This window comes from Sapajus apella, unplaced genomic scaffold (genome assembly GCF_009761245.1).
Source record: "Sapajus apella isolate SASKATOON/1434 unplaced genomic scaffold, GSC_monkey_1.0 scaffold76, whole genome shotgun sequence".
In the NCBI taxonomy this organism is placed as follows: Eukaryota; Metazoa; Chordata; class Mammalia; order Primates; family Cebidae; genus Sapajus; species Sapajus apella.
The window spans coordinates 1,701,253-1,724,183 of NW_022437016.1; the positions used below are offsets into that span (position 1 = coordinate 1,701,253).

A 22,931-nucleotide genomic window follows, 5' to 3' on the forward strand; every position below is an offset into this window, starting at 1 on the left:
AAGTAAGCCATCTATTTTGTGGTTTTGCATCCCCAAGCACACAAGAGTATGTCTCTCAGCATCACCTCACTCTACTTGGAAAAAACTGGGATAGATAAGAGTCTTTACGAATGGTAGAGGTGGTAGCTTATTCAGGGGGATGTTGGGGATGTGAAGTCTGGTGGGCTAACCGGGGAGGGCCGTGAAAAGATGACAGACACCCAAAGGACTGCAGACGCCAGCTCACACTCCAGGCTGCTAACAAGGCCTCATTTCCTGCTTCTCTCTCCCTTTCCAGCCCTTCATGGGAGACAATTACTGTGATGCCATCAACAACCGAGCCTTCTGCAAGTACGACGGCGGGGATTGCTGCACCTCCACAGTGAAGACCAAAAAGGTAGGCCAGTGTGCAACCCTCAGTAGCTGCCTCCTGCCCGCATCTCCAGCTTGCGGGGCCAGGATCACCCCTACGTGCTGGACAACCCATTGTCCTAAACTATGCCAGCATTGCCCACAGGCTTTATCATCTCTCTCTCTCTCTCTCTCTTTTTTTTTTTTTTTTTTTAATTCTTTTGGTCAGTAGTTGAGCTAATGTCATGTGCTGGACCCTGGCTGATTTTTGCAGATATGGTTCTCAAAGCTTAGAATCAGATATGGAAGCAGATAATAAAAGTGCAATGTGTACTTTCCCCAGGGAAGGACGATGTGCTTTGGGGGCTAGGCGAGGGGTCAGAGAAGGCCCTGCAGAGCAAGAGGCATCTGCCCTGAAACTTGAGGGATAAGAGGAAGGGGTGAGGAGGGAGGAGGTGGTCAAAAGAATAGTGTCTGGGTCAGGAGACCGGCGTGTAAAATTCCAGAGAGAACACATGGTTTTAGGGGGTAGGGCTGAAGTCTAGGAGAGAGAAAATAGGACGTTCCTAATGAGGTCATTTACAGTCTCTGAGCATTTTATTCTCTATCCTATTTGTCATACCTTAGAATTAGGGAAAGATGGTCATGGTCATGATTTTCTTTCCTTATGTCAGGACACACCCAGGAGTGTTTCAAGTGTTTCTAGTAAATCAAAGAAAAACATTCAAGTAGATGCACATTAACCCCTCACAGAAAAGTGGTCACCTCCATTTTTCTCCTGACTACAGCTGAGATCAGAGTGTGGGGCCCCAGCCAAGACTTGGGAGGGAGGTGGTAACCCAGCCAGCCCAGGCTGAGAAGCGTTCTTGTGATGAATGTGTTAATGGAAAACTATTTCTATTTTTATATTCATCTGCAATCTGAGCTGAAAGATCATTTCATCTGTGTCATTTTAAAGAAGGGGGAATTGAGTGTCTGAGACAGGAAAAGCAAAGAATCATAGTCAGTCATGGCTAAAGAGCCCTCTATGACTATCTTGGCCTAAATGTTTCATTTTATTAATATACAGGGGCACTGAGGCCCATAAAAGAAGAATTATGTGTCCCAGGTGACAGAGTGAGTGATAGAAAGAGTGAGGCTCCTGGATTCCAATCCAAGTCCCTTTATGACTTGGTTTCTTCAAGAAAGATGCTCTGACCCAAAGTACAGAAATGAATGGGATAAGACCCAAGGAACACGCTCTAACCGAATCATTTGGTTTAGGAATAAAAATTCTGGGATTGTTCAGGATCCGTCAGTCCTATGTGGGCAACAGTTTTTAACATGCCTACTTTCTTTGGTTTTGGTTTGGTTTTGATTCTTGATAGGACACTGAAGGTGTACAATTTTTGCTTAATAGGCGAAAATAAAATTCATTAACAGAAAATGAATTTTAATTATGAAATAATGCATATTGGAACATTCAGAAAGAAGAAAACAAAAGAATTCACGTATTATCTTAAAACTCAAAGAAAAACCACTGCTTTTTATTTTGGTGTATTTTTTTCCGTATATTTTGTTAAGTGTTATGGTACTTTTTTTCTATGTATCACTGCCTCTCCAGCTTGTGATCGTGTCACCAGCTACTTGGGAGGTTGAAGCGGGAGAATCACTTGAGCTCAGAGAGGTCAAGGCTGCAATGAGCCATGATTGTACCACTGCACTCCAGCCTGGGTGATAGGGTGAGACCCTGTCTCAAAATTTTAAAAAGAAGAAAAAATATCTGATAGTAGTATTAACTTCTCAGCTGTATTTTTTACTCCATTTTGTTTATTATATGGTTGTGATGTGTGATAATTTATACAGCCATTTACTTCAACTTTTATTTTTAACTTTTTGATTATTTCTTTTTTCTTATAATTTAACTAATGGTGCTCATGAATTTCTTTGTACATAAAATACTTTTACAGCTCTAATTATTTTATCTTTGAGTCTTAGAAATGAAATGCCAAAGGAAAGGTGTAAGTATATTTAAGACTCTTGACACCTGTTTCCAAATGAATATAGTGAACAGTCATATCTATTTTCTTCCACTGGAGTCAGCCACCTTTGAACTTGAATGGACAATGAAGTTTGTGTTTGAAATAGAAGTTTGTATAGAATGATGGCACCATCTGACACCAATAGTTGGAGAAAGAGCAGCTCTGTTTAAAATAATTTTCCTACCTATTGCAACTTATGTACTAAAACATAAAATGTGAAGCTGATTTTTTGAGACAGAACTTTCCAGAATGGATTCCTGTCTCTACAGACAGCATTGTCAGAATATGAAGTCATGAGATTGAGATTCAGGTCCAGATGCCGAATTATTATAGTAACTTTACCATATACATCTATTTGAACACCAAGCCACCATTTGGCTCTCTGGTCCGGTACTGAGTTCCACTACAGCACTTTCAGACTCCCAGGCCCGGACATAAGCACAGACTCTTCACTAAGGAACCCTAAAACTAGTTTTTTGCTAGTCCTGAATGCATTTCATACACTTTTTTTCCCCTTGTCTACAAACATTATAAATGTATTTTGGGCTTCTTGTGTTAAGACATCCTCTTCTTGCACTTTAAATTCTTGTTTCCTCTTGTTGACTGAGGCTGCAGAAGGCAGATGGCCAAGCTGCCTTCATCCAATGAGGCGAGTGTCCATTGACGATGTCTGTGTGCAGCACCAGACCAGTTTGTGGACCAACAGTATGTTTGCCCTTGTGAAACTTGTAGTCTATTAGGGGAGCCTGTTATTAAACAGGGAGGCACACAACTATTGCATTTAATTGCTTTCGTGGAAGAGGCAATGATGAGAGAGTGTGAGATTTTATGGAGAACAGCATGAAGGTCTGAGGAAGCTTCTCTGAGGAAGGGACATTTATGTGAAGATCTAAAGAGGGAACAGGAGTTTTTCTAGTGAAGGTGAATAGTGGATGGGGGTAGAGGGGAAAGAGCTCTTAAAACTGTACATGAAGAACGGATTAGAGAGACTAAGGGCCTCCTTTATAGCAGATAGGGCTTTGCCATCATTCTTTTAGTTGCTGGCAGGTGTTTGGGGCTTTTCAGATGCAAGATTCCTAGAAGTCTGACTTCTGGAAAAGAAAAATGTCTCAAATTAAAGTCACAGTTCTTGTAGTTTAGATTTCCCAGTTTGACTTTTAAGGAAACTCCACCTTCTTGAAACTTTTCTCCTCTTTCTTGGACACCCCCAACTACACCCTGCAGTAGACTGGCTTAGAGGTGGCGAGAGACGGAGAAAATAAAAACACAAGACTTCCCTAAGTGAGCTACTGCGTATTTCAGACACTCTGCCAGATACTTGGCCTCTGTTTTCCTCTTTAATCCTCATGTCAACACAGAGAGGTCACTATTCTTATCCTCATCACACAGATGAACCAATCTGGGCTTACAGTACATATGGGACTTGCCCAAGCTCACTTGGCAAATGAGTGGGGAAGCCCAAGTTTGAACCCAGTTCTGTCTGACTCACAAGCCCTGTTCTTTCTCCTGCATGGGGCTGAGTTTCAGAAGAAGAAAGCATGTGGGGTGGCTGTGTCCTTGGCACACCTTGGCATGGTCCTCCCAGTTCTGGTTGGAGATGTTTTACCATGAGCCCAGACTGCCAGGGAACCTTGTGTTTGGGACCCCTCCCTTGGCAAAAAAGGAGAGCAGCTTTTCCCAGCAGCAGAGATGGAGTGGGGGAAGATAAGTCTCCCAGCCTTGCCCATGATCCCTGACATCCCCAGCAGCCCAGACAGGAGTTTCCGCTGGGCATCCACAGGGCAGAAGAAAGTTCTGGTTTGTTTCCAGCTTCCACCGCAGGAAGCCTCTCAGAGAAGGAGAGAGGCTACTTTCCTCTCGTGCCTCTGCTCTTACCTGCTGGACCTGTTTATTTACCACTTGTCCCCTCAGCCCCAGTCCCATATTGTGAGACCGTCCCTTCCCTTAGTCACCCAGGCTGGCACTCAGAGAAACTCACCCCTGGGGCAGATACGCTTCAAGCACCTTCCTAAATTACAGGAATTCCGTTAACTGAGCACTTACTATTTGCTGGGCTGTGGCTAGTGTCTCTGTGAATGTTATCTCAAACTCCAGAATAATTCAGCCAAGTAGAACGTTGAGGCTGTGGGAAGTCGAATTATTTGTACAAGGTGGTGGCAGAGCTGTATTTGGGATTTAGGATTTCCTAACTCAGGACAAATTGTAATAGCTAAGAGTTATTACTTGACATGTCATTTCATCACCACAATAATCCTGTTGTAGTTTTTTTTTTTTTTTTTTTTTTGAGATGAAGCCTCACTCTGTCACCCAGTCTGGAGTGGCTCACTTCAGCCTCCACCTCCTAATGAGTTCAAATGATCTTTCTACCTCAGCCTTCCAAATAGCTGGGACTACAGGCACACACCACCGCACGATGCTAATTTTTGTATTTTTCAGAGAGAGAGGGGTCTCCCTATATTGCCCAGACTGGTCTTGAACTCCTGGTCTCAGGTGATCCTCCACCCTCAGCATCCCAAAATGCTGGGGTTACAGATGTGAGCCACCTTGGCTGGCCCTAGGTGTTTAATTCTGATTCTGTAGATGATGAAACTGGGGCTTAGAAGGGTTAAGTTCACACAGCTAGCAAGTGGTACAGCTAAGATGCAAACCTAGAGAATTTAAGCCACACAGAACCTCCCTCTGACCCCTTGGCACATCCTTTTGCAGCGGGCTTGTGTCTTGCCCAAGCTTCTTGTGTCTTGTGTCTTGCCCCTTGTAGGTGATCTTCTTGCTCCATCGACCTCTTGGAATGGAGTTCTTGCCATGAACTCCAGGCCCAGGGTTAAGCACTCAGCATCTTCTACCAGTCTTCCTTCTTGCCAGTTTCCACCTAAATTTCTTCCCAGTTCCCAGGGCTAGGGCCTCCGTGATGCCTTGGCCCAGCCTGATGCCTGTCTCCTCCCTTCAGGCTCCCTCCCTTATTTGTCTGTATAGACACCAGCTGTTCCCCACATCCACCTTATGGAGTGACCTGGGCCTGGCTGGCAGACGAGAGCAAGACAGTGCAGGAAACTCTGTCTGACAGGGGTGTCCAATTTCCTACCCAGACACCTGCCCACAGTGTGAGGCAGACAGGAAGGGGCAGGACTCAGCCTCTCAGGATGTCAGTTTGTTATTTTCCTGTTGGAACCTTGAGGAGCCTCAAATACAAAGCAGATTTCCAGAATGGTTGCTCCAAGGGTTTCCCTTCATGACAAAAAAAGAAAAAATCAGTTTATAGTTGGAAGCATTCTAAGTAAGCATGTGTTGGGATGTGAGGGAGAAAAGGGAAACAACTTTAAAATAGTCAACATACCAAAGTTTTCTAAGGTGTGGTGGACTGGAACACTAGCTGTGGTCATGTTTCAGACGGCTGCCAAGAGACTCTTATAGATGTCTGGGGAGTTGGGGTATCGTCCTGGTTTTGTGACTTAGCTCTGTGACCTTGGGTAGGCCAGACCCACCTTCAGTTTTTATGTCTTGATATTTGAATTAGATTCCTGTCTAAGAACTGAACATACCAAGGCTTTCTAAAAATGTGCCTAAGGACTCTTCACATGGCTTCTTGAATGAGGTGGTCATTGAGAAGGAAGTTGAAGGCTAGTTAAGACTGAGCCCTGCAGAGAATAAGAAGAGGTTAATCCCAGAAACATATCTCAGCACAGGATGGTGCATCCAGTTCATGCAACTGTGTGTAGGGCTACCATATTTGCTATATGACAGATTTGCTAAATCTCAAACCCTACCTAAATGAGAACATGGTTTCCTAAGAAAGGACATTATACCCAACATGTAGCACATTAGTCTAAGAAGGCTACTGATTCTATAAGATATGGAAAAATAATCAATATCATCATATGGAAAGCAGCCTTCTTAGCAGAGTAGGTGATAACCTATATCGACAAAGGGCTGGGTATTGGATTGCTGACTTGGGAATGTACATCAAAGTCTCTTCTTGACCCAGAAGCCAGAATAGCCTTTTTAAATCAAGTCAAATCATATCACACCTCTATGCAAAGACATGCAGTTCCTTCCCATTTTACTTGGATTGAAAACCAAAGTTTTCCCAATGGCCTACAAAGCCCTTGGGAAAATGTGGGTGCTCTGCCCACTCACCCACATTGCTTCTCTGACTTTGCCCCTTTCCCACTGTCTCTGCCTTGCTTATTCACCCCTCACCCTCTGGACTCCTTGCTGTCCTTAGCTTAGCTCAGGCATCCTTCTACTTTACAGCTTTGTCACTGTGTCATTGGCAATTTCTTTGGCTGAGGATCCTCTTCTATTCATCTTCATGACTCACTCTTTCACCTCTTTCAAGTCTTTGCTCAAGTGTCATGTTCTCAGTGAGTCCATCCCTGATCACTCATCCCACCTCACCCCTGGCATTCCCACACTTATTTGCTTTGCCTTCTGTTTTTTTTTTTTTCCCCTTACTTCCCTAATACTTACCACCCTGGCACATACCATAAAATATATTTATTATTTATGATCAGATGACCCCACCCCTCTTGATGCTCGAATACAGAATTCAAGAGGATAAGAATGTGCTTCTCGTTTGTTTATTGATATATTCCAATTTCCAGAGTACCTCACTGTTTCCTGTCCAATAGTAGGTACTCAACACTCACAAATAAATACTTTTTGAATGAGTGAATTTAGGGTACTACTTGCTGTGTGGTAGAAACTGTGCTAGGCAGTGAGCAAGAACCTGGTCCCAGCTGCCCTGAATTCATGGCTTATGGATAAGTAGCCAGACATTTGGAGTATAGCAAGCACTCATGGAGACACAGCAAATAAGGAGGTCAGCAAAGTTTCCTCGAGATGGCAGCACCAAAGGCAATACATGAAATGTCCAGAAGATATTACCCAGAGGAAAGCAGTAAGGGAGGACCAGAGATAGGAGTGGAAGGGAAAAGGGTATCTCTGGCCAAAGGAACAGTCTGTGCAAAGGCCCAGACATTAGGGAAAGTGTTAAGGAAATTATAATTCCCTGAATATGCCCAGAGCATGGTGCAAGGGGAAAAGGGATAAAAGATGAGCCTAGATGGATAAGCAAGGCTTTTATCACCCAAGCCAGGGAGTTTGAACTTTATCCAGAGGCCAATGAGGGTATTCAGGAGGATTTGAAGCACTGAGCCAGTCTAGGGAATCCCAGAAGGCCTTTTGGAAGGAGCAGATGTGCTTAACTTGGAGGATTAGTAAGAGACAACAAACAGATGGCTAAGCAGACTAGAATAACTCTTCCATGTTCAAAAATTACTGGCTTCTGGAATGTTATTATTACCCCCCTCCCCCACTTTGGAATGTAGCCCTGTCTTATTCCTTATGGATGAAGTAGACACTCATTTTAGCTTGGTTCTATGATGGAATCCAGCCCTTCTATCCCCACAACTTATCTTCATTATTATCAACATTATTACCACCACCATCATTACCTCACTGTCAAAACCATCACCACTATCATCATTTATTGAGCCCATATTTTATGCCATGCATTATGTTAAGTGATTTACTTGCATTTCTTACTTTACCCAACATCCTTCTGTGTGGTAGGACTGTTACTACCTCCTTTTTTTTTTTTTTTTTGAGACGGAGTTTCGCTCTGGTTACCCAGGCTGGAGTGCAATAGCGCGATCTCCGTTCACCGCAACCTCCGCCTCCTAGGTTCAGGCAATTCTCCTGCCTCAGCCTCCTGAGTAGCTGGGATTACAGGCACGCGCCACCACGCCCAGCTAATTTTTTGTAGTTTTAGTAGAGACTGGGTTTCACCATGTTGAACAGGATGGTCTCAATCTCTTGACCTCGTGATCCACCCGCCTCGGCCTCCCAAAGTGCTGGGATTACAGGCTTGAGCCACCGTGCCCGGCCTCTATGCCATGTAAGTGATTTACTTGCATTTCATACTTTACCCAACATCCTTCTGTGTGGTAGGACTGTTAGTACCTCCTTTTTACAGACAGAGAAACTGAAGCCCAGAAAAAAAGGTAACTTGCCTGATAGCATACACCAAAGTCAGCGACAGAGCAAGGACTCAAACATGCCTTTTTCTCATCTAGGCCAGTGCTTCCCTCCAATTTACCAGACTTTTTCCACTTTGTCCTCCATTTATCCACATGACCACTTTATCTTCATTTAAATAAGCTTCTGTATTCATTAACTGTCCCATGTCTTATGCCAGGTACTGTATCCATCCTACCTTTAAGAAACTCACAGGGGAATCATCATCCTTGGCATCATGCCTTTATCTACTTGGTCTCATTAAATCTTTCCATCAGCACTGCGAAGACTCTGAGACTCCACCAGGTGAAGTGACCTGCCAGTGACCTGGCTTCCAAAGCCAGCAGGAGACAGAGTCAAAGCTCTCTGACCATCAGCACAGCACGACTCTTGTCCCTCCCCTACCAGCACCCCCAGCATGCTCTGCTAGTTACCTCCCTGTTGAGTCTGAGTCAGAATCCAGCCCCTGCATGTCTTTCAGCCCTAGGCAGGATCTGCAGCCAGGGCCTTGTGGTACAGTTGCCTGAGCTGCATTCCTGAGCCATTCACATTCACAGATGGAGGTGTTAGCCTCAGCAGCTCACCCAGAGGGAGAACCATTGTGCCTGAGCGCTGTTCTAGCCCTGAGTAAAAAAGGAGAGAATCCTGGCCCTTAGACGTGGACCTGGCTTGCTAACAGAATCCCAGAGTGGGTGGCCAAGCCATTTATGGGACAGCCTAGCCACATGGTGCTGAGAATCCCCAAATGTAAACTGGCCACCATGGTGTTTGTGCTGTGGGTGGTAGGTTTTCTTGGGAGGCCGCCTGGGGGAGAAGGTGGGGGAGCTGCTTGGGGAGTCAGGGAATCTGGCAGTTGGGCTCAGAGGTCTGATTTTATCAAGATGTGATTCTTCTCTCCATGCCTCAGTTTCTTCATCTGTGAAGAAAGTACCCCGACTCCCCTTCTGCCCTACTCCTGGGGCATGGTACTGAGGAGTGCCAGGCCACCTACTAGCCCAGTGACTCATCTCTTTGAATTGTAGTTTCCTTTAAGATGTAAAATGGGGAAAGTAAGAATAGTTACCTTCTCAGCATTGCTGGGAAGAGTCAGTGAGATAGTAATGCACGTTGAGTTTAGCTCAGTGCCAGGCATATGATAAGGATAAAGGTTATTGGTGATTAAAAAGAGAAAGCAGCAGGCAGCCTTTTCAGGTTGTGAAGAAAATTCCTTCTTTTTACTCTCACTTGCTGAAAAGCTCTCAGGTGTTTGAAGTGGGGTTTGGAATCCGGCATCATCAACTCACTGACTGGTACTGATGCCTGGGACAGGTTAGTTTTGCTTTAGACATTCTGAAGCCTCTATTTTCTCATCTGCGAGATGGGTAGCTAATAATGATAGTCTAACAAGGTGGTACAGAGTCAGAGAGCTAGCATATAGAAATCGTCTGGCATGGGAACGTCTTTTGGAGTCACTAGTGTGTGGACAATGGTATTCACCGCTTGAACCTGCATGAACAGGTGTCCCCAAGTCCTTTCCAGGTTAGACCTAGGAATACCTAGAAATCTCCACCCTTTTCTTCTCAGCTTTATATCTGTGATTAGTGAGGAAGCTTGTAACAGAAGAGGCTTTGAATGGGCAGTTCACAAAGAAGCAAGAGGAGGGAAGAAAACACCATGTATCTCCTCTGCATTGGGCACTCTGAGAGCTGGATTGGATATGACATGACTTCACTGACTCCTCACCAGAGCCCTGTGAGGTCTTTTTTTTTTTTTCTTTTTCTTTGGGACGGAGTTTCGCTCTTGTTACCCAGGCTGGAGTGCAATGGCGCGATCTCGGCTCACCGCAACCTCCGCCTCCTGGGTTCAGGCAATTCTCCTGCCTCAGCCTCCTGAGTAGCTGGGATTACAGGCACGCGCCACCATGCCCAGCTAATTTTTTGTATTTTTAGTAGAGACGGGGTTTCACCGTGTTGACCAGGATGGTCTTGATCTCTTGTGTGAGGTCTTGATAAAGACTCTTGTCTTACTGATGGGGAGACTGAAGTCCATATGGTGCCATGGACTTGCTGAAAGTCATAGAGTTTCTATGTAAGGTCTACAACCTACTACATACAAGCATGTAGTGGAGGCAAGGAGGCTCCTGAGACCAGTCCTTCTAGGCTTTGTCATATTCTGATTGAGTTTCCTTCAGTGTTTACTTGGGAAGTACTGAAACTGCCTGGACTGGCCTGGGGAGAGAAGAAAAAGGTAGTATCACCCCAGCATAGCCAGAGTGCCGATACCAGCCTGAGAAGCTAACTGGCTAACTGGTGGCAAGGCCTTGCCAGACAACACTTTAGGAGAAGCTCATGGAACTGGGAAGGGCAGAAAGGGGAGCATTCAAGACAGGGTTTGCGAAGAAAGTCTATGTTTCAAGCTCCTTTCTGGCCAGGTCTTTGCCTTCTACCTTTCTCAGTCTGAGAGAGATTTTCAGCCAGATGGGAGGTTGGAAGCTGTGAAGATCAACTCTTGTATTATAAGTAGGGAAGCTGAAGCTCAGAGAAGGGAAGTAACTTGTCTAAAGTCACCTAGCAACTGACTGCAAGAGTGGAGGCTCCCTGACTTGTATTCTGCCTGCATATTCATGCATTCATTTGTTCACTCATTCACGGGTCATTGAACACCTATTTTGTGGTATATAATGACTCACTCAGTTCAACAACAGTCATGGTCCCTGCCCAGAGTGAGCTGACATCAAAGTGAAGAAGTGATTTGGTATAAGAAGAGTGTAAAAATAAGATGTTGTGATATAGTATGAAGGCAATGGTGCTATTAGGTTGGTGCAAAAGTAATTGCCGCTTTTCATTTACTTTCAATGGCAAAAATCTGTTATTTTTGCACCAATCTAATATCTTTGGTCACACTACTGAGGGACCTGGTGATGCTTGAGAAAAGACCTGGACAATGAAAAAGAGCTGGCCTGGGAAGACCAGTCAGAGTAGAGGAACATTAGTGGCCAAAGACACAAAAGTAGGAAAACAGAGTATATGAGGAACCAATAAATAAGCTACTGAGAGTGAGGGGAAGAAGGCGGAACCATGTAAGATCTGATAATTATGTAGAAATCAGAACATGCAAGGCCTTGAACTTGTGGTAAGGAGTTTAGATTTTATTCTAAGACATAGGAGTTTTTGAATATTTGCCTTGCATGAGGTGCAGCAGAAAGCACAAACAATAAAGCAGACACGAAACCCCCCCAATGGGTGTTTGAGCTCAATGGGAAAGTGTTACAGAGAGAATTTTAGAGAAGACATTAGAGGTAACCGGATCGTGCTAATGATAGAATGAGAGCAATGGTAAGAGATGGGGATGGATAAAGCCTGGGGGGGAGTAAAGGACAAGGAGATTGTTCAAGTCTGGAAGGTGGGAGAGAGGAGATGGGACAATAGGCAGGAAAGATGGGGAAATATGAGTGAGTGAGAAATTTGATTCAGCATATATGTATTCAGCACTGAGCATCTCAAGGGTGTTAGGCCATGCACTGGGGCTTTTGCACATTTCTTCTTGATTGATCATCACAAAAAATACCATATGAAATTGGTATTTTAAGAAATCCTCCTTTCATAGATGTAGAAACTAAGGTCATGAGAGTGGAGTGGTTTTCGCCAAATCATTCAGTGAGTATGAGGCAAACGAGGACCCCAACCCAAGCCTTTGGCTTTCATAATAGTACTGTCCACATCTACCCCAGTGGTTGGATTTTGGCTTGGCTTTGCCCTCAGTTTCCCTGCTTGGAATGGGAGGTTTCCTTTCTACGTCACTTCCAGTTCGAACATTCTGTGCTTCTACTAAAGATAAAATGAATAGGGACAAATATTCTAGATTCTAGGTGAATATCCTAGATGTAGTCCACAAAGTCACAGAGGCTGGAAAGTAAATGTCCTAAACAGAGAACAGCAAGTAGCTGTAAGCAAGAAGAGAGGTACTGCTTGGAAAAAGGGACTGTGAAGAGAGGTACTGCTGGAAAAAGGGACTGTGAAGAGAGGTACTGCTGGAAAAAGGGACTGTGAAGAGAGGTACTGCTTGGAAAAAGGAAGTGTGAAGAGAGGTACTGGTGGAAAAAACGACTTGATGCTTACCACAGCATCAAGCACTTATGAATTTAAATTGAAAAGAGAAACAAAGACTCGTGGTACCCATAAGTACAGAGAGTCAGTGAGAGATGGAGAAATAAATAGAAATGTTTTCATTCTGTGGATTAGGCCCTGTGAAAACAGTAATCAACAAGATTGACCTGGTCCCTGCCTCATGGGCCACAGAATTGGTGGTAGAATACACCAAAAAAATAAAGGATGGGGAGGGAGAGAAAGAGAGAATAATTGAGCAATTAGCGTATGTCAAGCACTGTGTGAGGTATTTTTCATAAGTTATTTTATGTATTCCTTATCACAACCTCAGGAGGTCTACATTTTTATTTTTCCCATTTAATGAATGAGTTCATTGAGGTGCAGAGAAATCGTCACATGTTCAAGGTCACATCTCAAGTAGATGAGAGAGTTGGGGCTTATACTTAAATCTTTCTGATATTTCATTCTACATTTTAAATCATTGCAAAATTTCAGGATGGAGAGAGGTTGGGAGGGAGGGAGAGAGTCAAAGAGGCAGAGAAAAAAGAAGAGGTAGACATTGAGAATGAGTTCACAAGTACATGAGAGAGAGGAATAGAAACAAAGATTCTCTCTGAGACTATCTGACCACTTGGAGACCCTGTCCAGGCGGGAGGCAAATGAGGTCATTAAATCCATCTGCGCAGATGGGACACTCTCTGGGGAAAGTTATATGCAAATGTCATGATGCAATGAGGTGAAATCTACTTGCGTAGTTCAGGCGGGGACTCAAGCAGGGACTGCGCTGTGCTCTTTGGAAAGATAGATTAGCTGCTGGATGGGGAAGACACTCACTCTGTTGGGCTCTTCCTATCAGTTTGCGGAAAGGAAAGCTGGCCAAGGTCACAGAGCACATGAAGAAATGATCTGGGAACTGGAATGAACTCAGAATGAAATCTGCTTCCCAGGTCTTTCAAATTTTGTGCAAAACCTCCATGTGATCTATTGCCTACCCAGGATTCCAAGCCTCCCAGAAGCTGGTCTAGCTTCCCTAAGACATGCTTTTTGTTTTCATCATTGCCTACTAAAATCGAAGTGACCAATGTGTGCAGGAGTTATGTTTTCTCAAAAGACACTTTCACATCCTGTCTTTCACTTGATCACTTGTACATCAGTTATTTCATTACACAATGATACCAATCCACTTTGCTATAGCGCGCTACAATTTTCCACCCATGATTTTACTCAGCCCTTATAGTTTACAGTACAAAGTGGGTCATATTATATCAGCTGTACATAGGGACCTGAGGCTCAGAGATAAGTAGCTTATCTTACTTTAAATACCGGATTTGACACTTATTATTACTTTTGGCAAATTCTTATTCCTTTCTGAGCTTCAGTTTCCTTATCAATAAAAGGGTGATTGTTGTAGCATCTATCTTACAGAGTTGTTAAAAGTGTTTTCTTATTTGGAAAGCACTGAGTACAGTGCCTTACCCCATAGAAAATGTTTGACCTATAGAAAGTACCTCTGCAAATGAAAACTGCTGTGATTATGCTCTTGGTGCTCTCAGTAAAAGTTATCACCAGGATAGCAAGAAGCAGAGCCATGACTTGAACTTGAACCTTCTGCTCCTCAGATCCAGTGGTTGCATCCTGCCCTGCACTGCCTTTCTGATCATTACTGCTTCGGACCAAACCCCCTGATTCACTTCTTCTCTCTTTCTGCAGGTCACCCCATTCCCTATGTCCTGTGACCTACAAGGTGACTGTGCTTGTCGGGACCCCCATGCCCAAGAACACAGCCGGAAAGACCTCCGGGAATACAGCCATGGCTAAGGAAGGACAAGGAGTTGTCCAAGAATTCCCAACGCCAGGACCCGCATCCCTTTGGTATTGATTTCACAGTCAGCTGCTCAATGGAATGGCCTCTCCACACCAGGGATCCTTAGCACCCAACCGGTCTGCCTTTAATTTTACCCAGGAAGGACTCACAGTGGGGCAAATGAACCAAGTTTCACCATGCTGAATGATGAAATGGATTCCTATCCCAAAGTCTGAGATGGATTGCATATACAGTATGCAGTCCCAGAGCCTCCTAAAATTCTAGCCATTTGTCACACAACCACAGCAAGAAACATGTTCTATATCTACAGCGTACCCATCTGTGGTTAGTACACGTGCATGCATACACACCCATACAAACATCTGTGTGAGGGCAGTTCTGGAGATGAGCAGAGAGAGACTGGAATAAAATCAATCTTTTCTTTCCCAAGCTCCTAGCCAACACTATCCTTGGGAGAAAGAAAGTTGCAGAAACTGCTAAGACCAAGTGTGGAGATGTCAAGATAGCTCACACCCTGAGGCTCAGAATATAGCGGGCATGCACAATTGTGCAGTCCTCTGGGATTGGAAGTGAAATGGTCTGTGATCACCTACCTTCTAGGGAACTAGAACCTAGGAAGAGGTAAAGATTATAAGGTATGCAAAGCCTCCACATAGTTCTGCTGCCATGAGGGACTTTACCCCAACTCCAGGGTTTGAGGCCAGTCTGAGAATGGCTTAGGATTGCAACGTCAAGGTATTATATCAGCCCCTTGCTTGAGGCTTGAGGTCATAATATCCCTTTAGGACTTAACCTGTTCCCCAAATCCTGCCTTGGGACCACATTTGCTGCTACTTTTCCTGCTGCTCTATCCTATACATTGAATAATCCAAGATGGTAGAACTAGGTTAGGAAGAACTCCACACAACCAAACAGTCTGCCTTAAAAGTGACCCACATTTTTCCACAGCGCCTCACTTTTTAGCCCTTCTGCAAGAGAAAACCCCTCATGGGTCCACACAGTGAGAAGTTAAGTTTCCCGTAAGTGGGCCTCTCACCTGGAAAGGAGTTGAGGAACATCAGATGCTGGAACCCTCACTGAAAGTCCACAGTGTCTAAGCCAGTGTTCGATTTTGTAAACAAGTGGAACAGTGTTAAGTTTCTATGATGTTGGAGCCATCCAGAGACTGTTGGAATCGTGGAGGCTCTTGGATTATTATCCTTATCCTAATCTTCCTAGCCCTTCAGGCTACAGTAGGCTTTGATCCTGGGAACCTTACTGTTGCTCTCAGGAGATACAATTCTGGAAGAGAGAATCATCTTGTATAAGATCAGTATAGACTGTTTTTGAGAGGGCCATCAGAAGGAAGCCAAAGAGTTCACAGTCTCAGCCCCAGCAACTCAACATGGTCATCATGTTTTCTATATGGTTTTTCCAGTTACCTGTACTCCCTTCCATACCTGTGACAGGACAGTGCTTTTCTCTCTCCCATGTCTAGCCTCCAAAAGTTAAGTGAAAATTAGTCAATTGCACGTGGAAGCCCCCCATCTCTTTAGGGGTCTCTTTGCTCCTTTTCAGTCAGGTACCTGTCCACTCCCTTTGAATTAATATGGGAAGAAATTAATACAGGACGATGTGGAGAGAAGGGTTGAGTGTGACATACTTTCTGAAACCTGGAGCCGGGAATTGAGGAGAAGGGAAGGTCTAGACTAGTTATATCACATAAGGATGACTGTAAATCAAGTCATCTCACATCTAGTGAAGACAGCCAACAAAAACAAAACCTAGTGTAGGGATAGAAAATACCACACATGTGTGCAGCCCCTTCTAATTCCTGCATCCAAGGCAGGTGTTGTTATTCCATCATAGCCCTTTTTTAAAAAGTTGGGACCAAAAATAACTTTAGGAACCACTTTATATCACCACTCACAATAGCACTTACCTGGAGATCAAAAACACTTGAGAAGACATCTATTGGCCATCTCTGGCCTATCACATTAAGAAACATATCAAGGTGCGTTTGGCACAGGTGCCCACAAATAAGGATGCAGTGCTTAAATAGTTTATGAGACTTGTACCCTATCACAAACTCTGAAATTGGGTTCCATGTTGGCAAGGCTGCCACAGTAGTTAAGAATAATCTTCTGTGTTTCTTTTTCACAAAACCATATCTCATTTATATCCAGAGCATTATTTCACTGTAATTATAAGGGCCAATGATTAGCAAAAAATAAGAATAATGTTAGAAGAATCGATCCTATTTTGGACCCCTCTCCAGTATCTTTGCACTCTTGCCAACTCTCCAGGCCTCTCTCTTGCCCTAGCTGAGTTATCAGCCTGTGTGGTGTTAACTTAGAAGGTACAAGCTAAGAAAGGTAACAGAATCAACCCTCCCAGCTGCTTAATTATACCCATAGATAATACAAAAAGCTTTGAAGACCCAAAGATGATGTTACTAATGATGTGATTTCAGCAGCTAGTAAAATAACCTTGCTAGCTTCCCTCAAATCAGTCCTTATCCTCTTTCTGTCTTCATTTCCATCATCATCTATTCCCATACTATCCAGCTAAGCAAAGATTCCTGGAGGCTGACTTGTATCTCTAGACTCACGAGTGAATTCAGCTTTTCTGTATCAAGATCCACTAAGTCTCTTTACTATCATTCAAACCTGTTGCTAACAAATTTATATTTGCCAAGGATATTAGGCAAAGAGGCCACTTGATTGGTGGCCAACTTGTGCCCACATGGAAGCTATCTTTAATAGGGCCTTTTCAAACCTTAGTGGAGGAGGGTCAGCTCAATTTGGGCAATGTACTTCTTCCCAGTTTCATTTTCTTCCTGGGAATTCACTTGTCATTTCATTCCTCAGTCATCTTCTGTTTAGGTGACTGGAGCACTGAGAGGCAGCTCTGAAGCACTACTGTGTGTCAGCAGCTCAGAGGCCCTAAAACACTGAAGGTTCTGCATCTGAAGTACTAGACTATTAGCAGCAAAAAGAAAAAAGATAAGGTGGACAGTTCTCTAAGTTATATTTAGGGAAGCTTTTCCAAGCCACAGTCCTAACTGCCTACCCAGAGGATTTGCATAACCCCAGATTCTGTGCCAACGACCTTTTAAGGGAATATAGTCCTTGGGAAATCAGTTTTGATAGTGAATTGGGGTGTTAAGGAAGGGAAAAATTAACAGTCATAGATGGTAGGGCTTTGAAAATGTAGGTATCAGCTGCCACTCCTGGCTTCAGCACATTGAGTCACTGCCTAGACGGTTCTCTTGGTCTTATTCCCACCTTGGCCAATGCTTCAATGCTATTTGTCGAAGCTAATTCTTTGAGACAGATTTCAGCTACCTCCCTTCCAGGTTTGATTTAACTTGGTTGTAACTGTCAATTTGTTATAGGTCTTACCTGTGTGAAGAAAGAAAGAAAGAAAGAAAAGAAAAGAAAAAAAGGAAGGGGAAAAAGAAAAGAAAGAGAGAGAAGGAAAGGGGAAAATAAAGGAAGGAAGGAAGAATGGAAGGAAATTATAAGGTTAAGAGTTTTGAGGTTTTGTGATTTTTTTCTGGAACTACTTCAAGTGAGAAAATAAAGAAATGGTGACAAAACTGTACAGATAGAGATTAATAGAACACAAGGAGATTAAAAGGAAATAAAAATGCATGATTAAAAACTAAGAAGAAAAAACCTATTTTTATGTTTCCTAAAGGAAATTGTTTATTCAACAGACTCAGTAGGTAGACGCAAACATAAGCATTTCCCTAGAAGACATAGAGTGGGATTTGATAACACTGTCTGTTATTTTCTGTACATTGTGGTAGATCCAGGAAATATGACGTTTTCCCCCTTGATGTGTTATTGTTGTTGGGGGGTGGGTGGGCATTGTGTTTATTTGTTTGGTGGCAATCAATGGTAGTAGGGAGGGGGAGGGCTTGATATTGGTTTTTCCAGATATTAAGGGGACATATTGTATCATTGTGCTTTTCACATTATAAGATGTTTATATTTACCAGTACAACACTGGGCTTTATAAAGACTGCACTCAGAAACACACTGCACAGTCTAATTTTTTAAAAAGCTGCTACATGACGAGACAGGTAATCCCAGTGAGTTTTGAGAAACAAAACAAACCAAGTAAACGACAAACATAAAAACCAAATAGCAAATGAATAAAAGCCTGTTCTTGTAATTTATTCAACTTTTGCCAAATCCCTACCAATCACTTGCTTTTTAAAAGGAATGTATAATAGCCAAAAGAGAAATTATGTCCCTATTGTAAAGAACTTAGAATTTCTGACTCCAGGCAGCAGTTTGCTCAGTGATCTTGAACAAGTTATCCAGTCACCTCTACACTTGCATCAGTTTCTCTAGCTGCAAAATGGGGATAATAATATATACCTACCTCACAGTGGGAGGGCAGGAGATTTTGAGGCCCTGCAGTTTTAGGTGGGCTGTGAGGGCCAACGCTTGACACAAAGTCCTGGGTTATGATTCACGAATGCACAGGCCCATTGGCCTTTTCAGAAAGATAATGAGTGCTTGTTTGATATTTCAAGGAATAAAGCTGGAGCTCCTGAATTATAGTCTGCCTTAAAAGAGAGACGTGTATTGGAGAATATTTTATCTTTTAGACAAATTTGATCTTACCCTTTACCAATTCTATGATTTGGTTAAAAGCTGATTACTTCCTATAATGTCAATTAGCTAACCGTTGTCTATTTAAGACTTCCGGGTCATTTTCAACTTATAGAGGAAGGGAGTCTCTAAAATTTCTTCAGAGGGCACCTCACTTCTCAGACTTAAAATTCCACATCAAGTGTTCCATTAAAAGAAGATACAGCATTCTGAGTGCAAATAAATGGGGGCTCCTTAAACTATACACCAGCAGTCAATGAGGAAAATTCTGAACAATTATTGAGTTGCTTTCTTGGGTCTCTATAATCAATAACCTGTCCGCAGATATCTATCTATATAACGATATTATATATAAATATAAATTTACATATATATGCACATGTATATATAGTTGTACATATATGTGTGTATATATATACTTAAATGTAATATTTACAAAATAAAACTGTGATCTCGTCTAGAGAAAATGTATTCATATTACAAAAGGCTCTTCCATATTTATGTATCATATAATACTTTTTATTATTGTTATAATTATTATGGGTATTTCTAATTAATATGATGTTGAAATCTGTTTGGCATCTTCTGGAAGCTACCAAAAAAACGACACTCCATTGAAGTGCTTAAAAGCTGTTCTCCTAAGAATTCTACTGGCCTATTGTAAAAAGAAAAAAGAAAAAGAAAAAAGACACAACACAATCTAAACACCAAAAACTAAACACAAGTCCAATCCTTTCTCTGTACCTCACGCGCATAAATTTGCTGCTCCTATTTTTGTTTTTATTTTCTGTTTATGTGTTTTTATGGATCTAAGTTAACTCTTTTGGCAATACATAAAAATGTAAATAGTAAACTTTATTTATTAAGAATGTCATCTTTTTTAATTTATATTTACACAATTGTTCATCTAATTTATTTTTTCTATACAGTTTAAAATACTCAGACATATTTTGCTGTTCATATTTTTATCCTGTTCTCATGGATTTGTTTTTCCATACTGTTTTCTCTGATCTCAGTTACAGGTTGGATCTTACAAATAATAATGTCAGAGACAGAAATATTTTGCCACTGTTGATTATTATACTTTTAAGTTCTATATTATGAAAATATATAATAGCTTGTATGCTTCAATGTGTTGTTGTGTGGTTTTTGTTTGTTGCGGAATGCTAAAGGGCTATGATATATACACACTAGCATGGAGAGAGCCCTGGGGCCTGGAATTAGAATCAAGGATAGCACGAGATTTTATCCAATATACATCCATTCCTCCCCAAAATTAATTCCTGAAAGTACCTACATTTTGCACATGCAAAAACTGAAAAACTTTTTTACATGTTACAAGAAAGTTCTGGGGACCTAAAGCATACGTCACTCTTGGTTATATATTGCCTTTTGCACACTGCCTTTAATAATATACTTCCAGATGTAAACACTGGTATAGTCCAAGACACAAACCCATGCAGTGGTTCCCAAGTGCTAAGCTGTGGATCAGAGCTGGTCCATAACGAAGTTTTCATTTGTCTAAGGCAAAATGTGGGTCAATTGTTCATTCTTGTGGAGTTCTACCTTTTATGATTAAGTCTTTCTTACTCTTCTGGTATTAAAATGTCCTTTATAAAATGAAATATATATATGAGCCTACATATGTGTATGTATATATATACATATATATATATATATACACACACACACAAACACACATATATATAATTTTATATATGTGAAAATGAACCTGCAGCTGACACTGAAATGTTGCTGCTGTCAATCTGTCTAGTGTATCTCATTGTTCATCTTATCACCAGGTAGTAGCTATGTGATCTTTGGAAAGTTATTTAATGGCTTTAAGGTTTAGTTTTCCCATATGTGATACAGAAATAATAAAAGTATCTATCTCATCAGGTTTTTGCTAGAATTAAACGAGATAAATATGCGAAGTGTCAGTGCTGGACACATTATGTTACCTCTTGTTAAGAGTCATATGAGAACAGGATTACTTATGACAAGTAATAATACATTAATTCTTCTGATATCTACTTATTTTACAAGATAAAAACAAAGTACATAAATCATTCAAGTGCTTGCATAGGCATTTTATGGAGTAAATTTATTGGCACTGTCCACCGAGCTGCTGGCTGACAGTACCACCATAAGGCAGGTCAAAATATGTGTTTATCTGCTGATAACTAAATTTTGAATTTTTCACAAAAAGGCTGTGTGGGAACCTCAATGTGAATTATATATAAGGGCAGGGATAGGGAAGTTGAGAACTACTTATAGGGTTTTTTTTTTTTCTTTTTTTTGGACTCTTAAAAATATAAATCATAGAGAAACATGAGGGAGACTACTGAAAAAGAAAAAAAGTCATTGCTAAGTTCTTCCAGATAACTGGTTATATTAAAAGTAAAATAATTGACAAAAGAAAAATGTCTCACACAGTTTTATCAATTCAATGTGAAGACTAAAACAACATTTAGGTAATAGGCTCCTGAAAAGAGGCAAATATTTCTCAAACAGAAAGATTAAAAGATGAGAGTTTAAACATGGCTTTTTGTATTCCTTGGTTTTGTCTGAAGAGACAAAGTCATGGGGCAAAGAGCTTCCTACTGCAAGTTAAAAGAACACACACACACACACACACACACGCACACACACACACACGGTAATGGAGAGTTCATTGGACTTTATTACTTAATCTGTCAAATGGAAAATTATTTCTCACTTCAAAGCAGGCAGAAATATTCAGGACTTTGATTCATTTATATTTATAATGCAAGTTTTAGAGTTTGTCTAACCAAAAAAATAATAATGTTTAAGTTTAAGAAATGTGGTGCATTCTAGTATGCTGCACTGGCATTAGTAAATCTGTTCAGTTCTTAACCTTTAACACCAGAAATAAAAAGCTTGGACAAAAGCATAGCCTTTCTAATCTTCAGCTGATGAAAACCCTTGCTTCTCTGAGTAAATTTCTTAATTCTAAAAGAATGATGTTTGAGGTGAGAAACAGCAGTGCTGTACAGAAGCATGGGTTAGCAATGGGGGAAACCAAATTCAAGTGCCATCGGCCCTGTGACTTTGGGCAAGTCACTGACCTTTTTCAGAGACAGAAGGAATTGGCAATGAGAAAAAACAGGTGGTGTGTTTAAGCAAATGGGACTAGCAGGTGCATCACTTTAAGAAAAGCATGACATTTTCAAAGAACTGGAAAAAATAAAGGCCGATGTGTTTACACAGTAGAATGGTTAACAGTTGCCCAACTAGAGGATGGAGAAGTCACCAAGAGCCATACAAAGGATTTTGGGCTGTATCTTTACAGCAATGTGGAGCTGCTGAACAATATTTAGAGATTTACATGGTCAGATTTGTGGTTGAGAAAGGTCCCTCGGGTGGCAGTGTGAAGGAGGTGACTAATTGACTAATTTTAGATGTGTTTTTTCTTTTTTAAATTAATAGACTTATTTTTTAAATAAGTTTTTAGTTTATAGAAAAACTGAGCAGGAAGTGCACATTAGATTTCAGTTTTAAACAATAAAATATTGGAATAGGAAAATCTAGCTATTTTCTAGGAACAGCTGTCAGGAAAATATAGAAACCTAAGACGATGTGATCAGGTTTATAGGTTTGGAAATTTAAATAATGTTCTTGATAAATCCTCAGTGATTTTGTCTTAAGGTCTCTAGATGAGAGAAGAAGGCTTTGGGAAGGGGATCAGAAAGGAATTACGTAAGATCTGGGATCATAGCCTCTTACATCTGTGTTACTTGCGGTGCTGGTAATGTTCTGTTTCTTGATTGGGTGCTGCTTACACAAGTCTGTTCAGCTTATAAAAATTCATCAAGCACTTAAAAGTTCACATACTTTTCTGTATGTATATCTCAATATAAAGATGTTTTAGAAGAGCCATCAGCAAAATTTCTCCATAGATGAAATTTTTCCAGAGCAATTGGAGGAAGCAGAACAAGACACCATTTAAGTTCAGCCACAAAAGTTACCCCTTTAATTGGCATTATAGGGCCACAAAAATTGGCCCTATAATACCTTTTGTGCTATA

The 22,931-nt window shown here is 41.6% G+C and overlaps 1 protein-coding gene across 1 annotated transcript in view; it reads left to right on the forward strand.

The window, feature by feature from the left end:
- The window catches only part of PAPPA (pappalysin 1), a 255,070-nt gene extending 238,941 nt beyond the window's left edge, over nt 1–16,129 (forward strand). Inside the window, exons 21-22 of the mRNA XM_032251598.1 lie at nt 278–376; nt 14,162–16,129. Of these exons, the coding sequence (XP_032107489.1) occupies nt 278–376; nt 14,162–14,269 (207 nt within the window). The 3' untranslated portion in view covers nt 14,270–16,129. The remainder of the gene's footprint in view (nt 1–277; nt 377–14,161) is intronic.
- Nucleotides 16,130–22,931: the final 6,802 nt, after the last annotated feature.